This window comes from Zeus faber (genome assembly GCF_960531495.2).
Source record: "Zeus faber genome assembly, chromosome: 7".
In the NCBI taxonomy this organism is placed as follows: domain Eukaryota; kingdom Metazoa; phylum Chordata; class Actinopteri; order Zeiformes; family Zeidae; genus Zeus; species Zeus faber.
In genome coordinates this window covers 10,781,829-10,788,804 of record NC_137203.1, presented here as the reverse complement: position 1 = coordinate 10,788,804, position 6,976 = coordinate 10,781,829, and the positions used below count along the sequence as shown (strand labels likewise).

Genomic DNA, 6,976 nt, shown 5'->3' with positions numbered 1-6,976 from the left:
AAACATTTGTGAATATGTAAAAATATTTAACACGTGTGAGATTTGTGAAGATGAAAATTGATCTCTAAATGTGTGAGTTCAACAAAAAAAATGTGTTTAGTTCGAACAACACACACATCCTTTGACACAGTCAATTTATTTCAAGTCTATTTATACATTTTTAAAAAGGTTTTGAGAGAACTCCAGCTCCATAGATTGACAAGAATAGATAACTGTGCACATGCGCGCGCACACACACACACACACACACACACACACACACACACACACACACACACACACACACACACACACACACACACACACACTAGAGCCTCCCAGCAGTCTCCCAGGATTCCCATCTGTCGGGTGGGACAATTAATGAGAAATAATGAGCCTCTACTAAATAACAACACTATGAACAATATGAGAAATATTAGCAATAAAACATTTTATTGAAACAGATTTAGATTTGATACACATTTGTTTGAATTTTCTGCTTTTATATCAGGGTTAATTCACTACTTAATTGTGTAAAAAGTGCAGGTTAGTAAATGGCACGTATAGGATATTTTACATTATTTGTGGTACAGTTTCATTGGTGCAAATTGAATTTGGACTTTACTCACTCATGGTATAAAACATTATCAAAAAACACTGTTCATGAAAGGATAATTCACACAGATGAAGTCTGATTTAAACGTTCCCTCAGAGAGACAAAGTAAGCTAAACATATTGAAATCACATTTTCGTCCAGATTCATCTGGTTGAGGAGCGAAAAAACAGTCAAAACTGTCAAAAACAGCTCCAACAAATAATCAGCGGCGACGTTCGTTTTTCTTCCGTGAAACAAAACATGGACGTCGAAACTTCAACAGCGGCGCCAGACGGCTCCACCTCCACAACAGGTCTGCGAGTCTTCGCTGTGCACAATGAGCGGCAGGCATCAAGTGAGGGAATCCAACTGGCCTTGTACGACCTCGAGCTGGAGGACGAGAACGAGAGGTTGAGTGATGACAAAAAGGAAAAGAGAGAGAGAGAGAGAGAGAGAAAGTATAAATATGATGTGATGGGGAGAGAGACCAATGGGATACACAATGAGAAGTGAAGATGCCCATGCACTATGGTACACACACACACACACACACACACACACACACACACACACACACACACACACACACACACACACACACACACACACACACACACACACACACACACACACACACACACACACACACACACACACACACACCTTGTTGTAAAACTCAAGCAGCTCCTCATGGCTGAACTCAACAAAGACGTTCTCCCGAGCCTGAAAAGAGAAAAAGAAAAGGAGAGAGAGAGTGGTAGGAGAGTGAAACAGAGAGAGATTTAAAAACCTCTTTATTTAATTTAGTATTAGGTAGTATCAACTGTGATTCCAATGGCACATAATAATAATAATAATAATAATAATAATAATAATAAAGTAAAAATTGTAGAATCATACGATAAAAATAAAAACCATCCAAGGGGAAAAACAACCAAACCAAAAGAATCAAGCAAATACAGAGCAGAAGGTTCCGTTCCCATCCAAAACTGAGAGAGAGAGAGAGAGAGAGAGAGAGAGAGAGAGCGAGAGAGAAGACAAAGTGCGTGGTGGGGCAGAGCTCACATCCACGTCAGGGCCACCAGCAGCTGCGTCTTGGCTTCTGCTTTCTATAAAAACCTCCATCAATTATTGCTGCCCCTCCGTCCAGCCAGAGTAAGTGAGTGCGTACTCCCCGCCGGGCCTCATCCATCTGCGCCTTTAAAAATACACCGGAGGCAGCTCCGCCGTGCACCGGCACCACGGTGAGAAAAGACATCTCCCCTCCTTCCAGGGAGGGTTCCGTCAGAGTGCGCGCTTTGATGCTCGGGAGCCATCGCACCGTCGGTTCCTTCTCCTTCATTGTGTGGAGATACGCTCCACTCACGATATAAACCGGGGCCGCGAAAGCGGCGTTAAAAAATTGAAGCGCTTTCGCCGGTGGTGGAACAACGCGTGATACATAAGGGATCCTAATGGTTGAAGAAGACATTGTAAATGATATAAATGCTGTTTGTTTTTATCCCCGAACTTTCAAGCCCTAAATAATAACCCCATATAGCGTTCCGCTCCTATCCAGGCACACTTCATATATAATTCCTATGTTGCTTCATATATAATTCCCGCACCCCGCCCTCCCTCCGTCTTTTCTCCGTCTAAAGCCCAAATTTATTTATGGAACGAAATCAAACGGATTCCGAAGAGAAAGTCTTTCCAAAAACTTTTGGAAACCCAGTCATCGTCTGCATTAGCATTCCGGTCCCGTCGCCGCGTCGGCGGTGATGCAGGTTGAACCGCGATCCCCGTCAGCGAGTGGGTGTAATGGCGGCGGGGACACTTTACCCACAACCGCTTATTCAGAAAATAGCGATAATATGCGAAAAAAGCCGCGGGAGCGCCTGCAGAGTGATACGGACCAGTCCGCAGCCGCCCGAGCGAGGCGCAGCCGGTGCGATCACGCTGAATGGCCCAAATGACACAAAATGACTTGATGAACTTGATGGCGAATGAATCACCGGAAGAGAAAGGCAGAGAGGAGGAGGAAAAACCAGCGAGAAAGCAGACAAGCCAGGAGGGAAGAAAGGAGGAAGGAAAACCAAAGCCAAATGTGAGCTGTCAAGAGCGTCAGAGCGCCTTCCCCCCTCCGCCGGGTGCAGCTCAGGGAACCCAACCGGGGAGGGGGGAGAGGGGGGCTCGCTGGCTGGTTGAGCGAGTGGGCGGATGGAGGTCATGTGTCACCGCAAATTAATGACAGGGATGTTAATTAGAAGCAACGTTATCGTGCGTAATGGCAGGCGCGGAGGGAAAATGTTATCTCTCCAGTCAAAGCCCGCGCTCGGCTTTGACGACCGGGGGGAGAGAATGTAGGGCAGCCTCCGCTTGAAGCCCGGGCGACGGGAGGCTCAGCGCGGAGGGAGGCGGTTAAACAGCACGCGGCGAACGCTGTGTGTAGAACAATACCAATCAAAGACGCGCTACAAAAGGTGTCAACCGCACTCTGTAAACAAGATTAAATACCATTGTTCCGTCACCCGAGTGTAAAATGCCGTTTTTTATTTTTGTTTTTTTTAAAGCAATGATCTTATTACCTTTAATTTCGTCGACTTTAAGAAGTGACAAACGGAAAGAGAAAAAAAAAAACAAAAAAAAACAAAAAACGAGCTGTGTGTCTTTTCTTAGTCGAGCGCCGCACACCGGCATGTCCGGCATCGTTTTGTTCAAATCCCGCCTCCTGCACCGCGGCCCCTGGGCTCCATTTTTTCCGTCTGGCCCTTCACTAAAACGAGCGGAGCTGAACGTGATTTGGGTCGGTTTAAAAAGTTAATGGCAGTTATCTCGGACCGCGGCTCGAGCGCTGGCACTATTAGAGCAGAGACGGAACCATGGAGCAGTGTCAACAGTCTTTATTTCTGTCTGCGAGGTGAAACAGAGGACGGCGGAGACGACATCTGTCTGTGTGTGTGTGTGTGTTTTTTTTAAGAAAATATGATGTTATAGATCCCAAGAATCACAACACTGCCTGTCTTCCTCTTCCACAGGATCAAAGGGTGTATGTGTGTGTGTGTGTGTGTGTGTGTGTGTGTGTGTGTGTGTGCGTGCGTGTGCGTGTGTGTGCGCGCGTGTGTGCGTGTGTGTGTTCGCGTGTATGTTCAGATGTAAGATACATACAGACTCAGTGAAAACTAAAGACAGAAATAGGGAGAAACATAAAATAAAGACAGAAATAGGGAGAAACATGGCGAGAAAGATGGAGAGAGAGTGTGTGGTGTGTGGATTTGTGTGTGTGTGTGTGTGTGTGTTAGGCCTCCAGTGGCAGCAGTGTTGAGGTTTTTGCCGAGCTTCCAGACAGGGCTCTGACAGATCTGGGCTAACACTAATGGGGATAGGCTCCATCATCGCCATTATCACAACCCTATACTACCACTAAACACACACTCACACTCATATACCAGCGTCTCTCCTTGTTTACCTCAGTTGGATGGCCACCGGCTTGTGTAAGGTACAGACGACGGGACTATCCAAATAATAATGAATTTACTTCAATCAGACAATCGACGTACACTTTGTGCTATATTCATCCAATATAGGTTACATAGACGAGGATTAAATATGTAACAGATAGCACGTAAACAAGTAAACAAGCCATAGGAAAAGGAAAGGGTCTGAAAACAACGTCTGCCATTTTGAAGAGAAGGCTTCAAACATTTATGAAACGCAGGCCTAATTATTCTGTTGAATCTCTTGGAGGGACTTTGGTATCGGAGGCCTAATTGTCAACGTTTGCTTTTTGAGACGGTTATGGCCCAATTTCCCCAGCACAAGGCGGCAGACTCTGGGTGAGAAAGGCGCTCAGAGGGTGACGAAACTCCATAAATTAACACCAACTGTGTTCTTTCCATACCCTAATGACGCTTAATTTAATCCGTGGTTGTGATAGAAAAACAGAGAACTTCAGTGAGACTTTTACTCAGTGGTACAGAGTCATCATGTAGCCCGCCGCTGAGGTTTGCCTGGCTCTTTACCGTGCTGAAAGGGTTTGTTCTGGCCACACGCCGAGCAGTTCGACAGGTAGTTTGTCATGTTACGGCCGGACGGCTTCGTCGGCTCGTCATCTGCTCGCGGATGGCGCTAGGTGGTGTTATTCCGGTTCCGCAGGGAGGCGGTGCGAGCCGGGTGCTGCAGACATTAAAAGGACGCTCTTCATCAATAATTTGCCTTCGGGCGCGGTGAGATATCCAGGATTTGAAACGCATGTCAAGGCACTATATTTTCCTGAGCGCTCGGGATAAACCAAGGTACAGTAAAAGACAAAAGCAAAGACAGATAAATGATGGAGAGAGGGAGAGAGACAAGATAGAAAAAAATGGAGGAGGGAAGAATGACCAAGCTGGAAGGAAGTGGGATCCCTCTCCCCTTTCCCTCTGTTTGTTCCCATCCATTATTTTCCTTGTAGATCCTCATTTCCTGGTCTGACTGAGAGTCGCACGGATAAGCCCCTTTCACACATGCGATCTATCCCTGAAATGTTCCGGAACATTTCCTGCAATGGGGTCATGTATGAATGGGAGCAGGGATATGATATTCCGGGGAAATCTGTTCCGGCGATTTCCCATCTCGAGACCTAGTAACATTTCCGGGAAAATTCCGGTATGATGTGATGTGAATGGAAGCAGCAACATTGCAGGGACAAGCACGTAAAGGGTCACGTCCGTTTGACGACAGACGCTTTCACATGGAGCGAGGGAACCAATCACAAGACTCTGCTGATCCCTGTCCAGTAAAGAATCCAACGCTCTTTTGACAATCTTTGGACTGTATCAAATGTGTGTGATGTGTGTAAACTTGTTGAATATTATGGATGCACCGATCATGACTTTTTATGACCAATTCCCAATGGCGTTTTTTTTTTTTACAACAAATGGGCCCATTTGGATAGCGGATTTTTTTTGCAAATGGCTGTCTATAAAGTTTTTGTGCAGTATTTCAGCATAAATGTATTATTATATTTTATAAAAATGTTCCTTCCATCCTCTTTGTGTGCGCAAGTGAATGAGCTTTGGCCGTGTGCTCTCCTGCTACGTTGTGAATAAGGGGAGAAAGGGCAAACGTGAATAAGGGGAGTACCGGCCAGTGTCGTCACTAGGGGGGTGCGGGGATGCAGACCCCACCGGGTGACTTCTGCTGGACTATACGGACCCATATGTTCCCTGCATTATCATGGCATGTGTTAAAAGGCTCAAGACAGAAATGTTCCTGAATGTAGCTCCATGTGTGAACAGTGACAATCACCAACGGTGCCGGGAAGGTTATCCCAGGAATTTAATGGGAACTACGTGTGAAGGGGGCTTTAGGGACTTGCATAATGTCAAACCTGCGGAGGCCCTCTGAGACTGTGGCTGTAATTAAGGGATGAATAAATAAACTCGAAATGACCCGACTTGAGAAGGTGAAAGTAGCGAGAGAGCGCATGACGAGAAGAGAGCAAGATGAAGAGCAAGAGAAACAGTAAGATTACCCGTGGGTGCCTTCCCTGGTTCATAACACCAAAACGGTTCTCCACCGTTAGGCTCAATAAAACAGCCGTGAGATGGGGGAATACACTCTCCTACCCCGTGGTAAAACTTCAAATCAAATCAAAAATAAAAATGAGAACGGCTAGGTGCAGCCGTTCTCATCTCAAAAAAATAAATAAAGATCGTGTGTGTCTAGATCTGCTAATGCCGTTCTGTTGCCAGATGGTGACATTGATGTTATGGATGTAGTAAATAATGCGAAAATGTAAGACCGACTATGAACTCTACATGTTTCTGTGGATCAAATCCATTAAATAATAAAGGGCGTTTGTGTGGTGTGTGTGTGTGTGTGTGTGTGTGTGTGTGTGTGTGTGTACTATTTCTGAAGCACCATGAGTCTTCTAGGGATGATTCCATGTTTGAACCATGTGCGCTTAGTTCCTTCAGCAGAACCAGAGCCCTCTTGAGATCCAAGTTCAACAAAGTTCACGCCAAATAAATATTAAAAGCAAAAACTTTAATACCTCCGAGCGGGTTGTCTTTTTAATCAGCGTATCTGCGGCACAGATTCCGTCCACCGATTAAAACACGGCTCATTATGTCGTCGTTAGCAACCTTCACATGCAAGGTCAGTGAATCACGATGGAAGGTCGCTCTGCGCTCAGAGCTCGGGATGACATTTCTCAGAGAAAGTCATTGGCTGAAGCTCGCGCTGTTTTGGGCTGATTCACCACAGATATCAAATTAAGAGGTAGATCAGATGGAGAATATATTAATCGTATATATCTGTCTTCTTTTTTTAAAGATTATATTTTTGTGGCATTTTCGCTTTATTAGATAGGACAACGCAGAGACAGGAGAGGCAGGGACAGAGAGGGGAGGAGGACGTGCAGCGAGGGGCCTCAACTTT

At 45.6% G+C, this 6,976-nt stretch overlaps 1 protein-coding gene across 1 annotated transcript in view; it reads right to left on the bottom strand.

The window, feature by feature from the left end:
• Positions 1-413: 413 nt before the first annotated feature.
• Positions 414-6,976, bottom strand: part of commd10 (COMM domain containing 10) — a 56,124-nt gene continuing 49,561 nt past the window's right edge. The window contains exons 6-7 of the mRNA XM_080003455.1: positions 1,238-1,297; positions 414-964 (exon numbers count right to left, since the gene is read on the bottom strand). Coding sequence (XP_079859581.1) covers positions 926-964; positions 1,238-1,297 — 99 coding nt within the window. The 3' untranslated portion in view covers positions 414-925. The remainder of the gene's footprint in view (positions 965-1,237; positions 1,298-6,976) is intronic.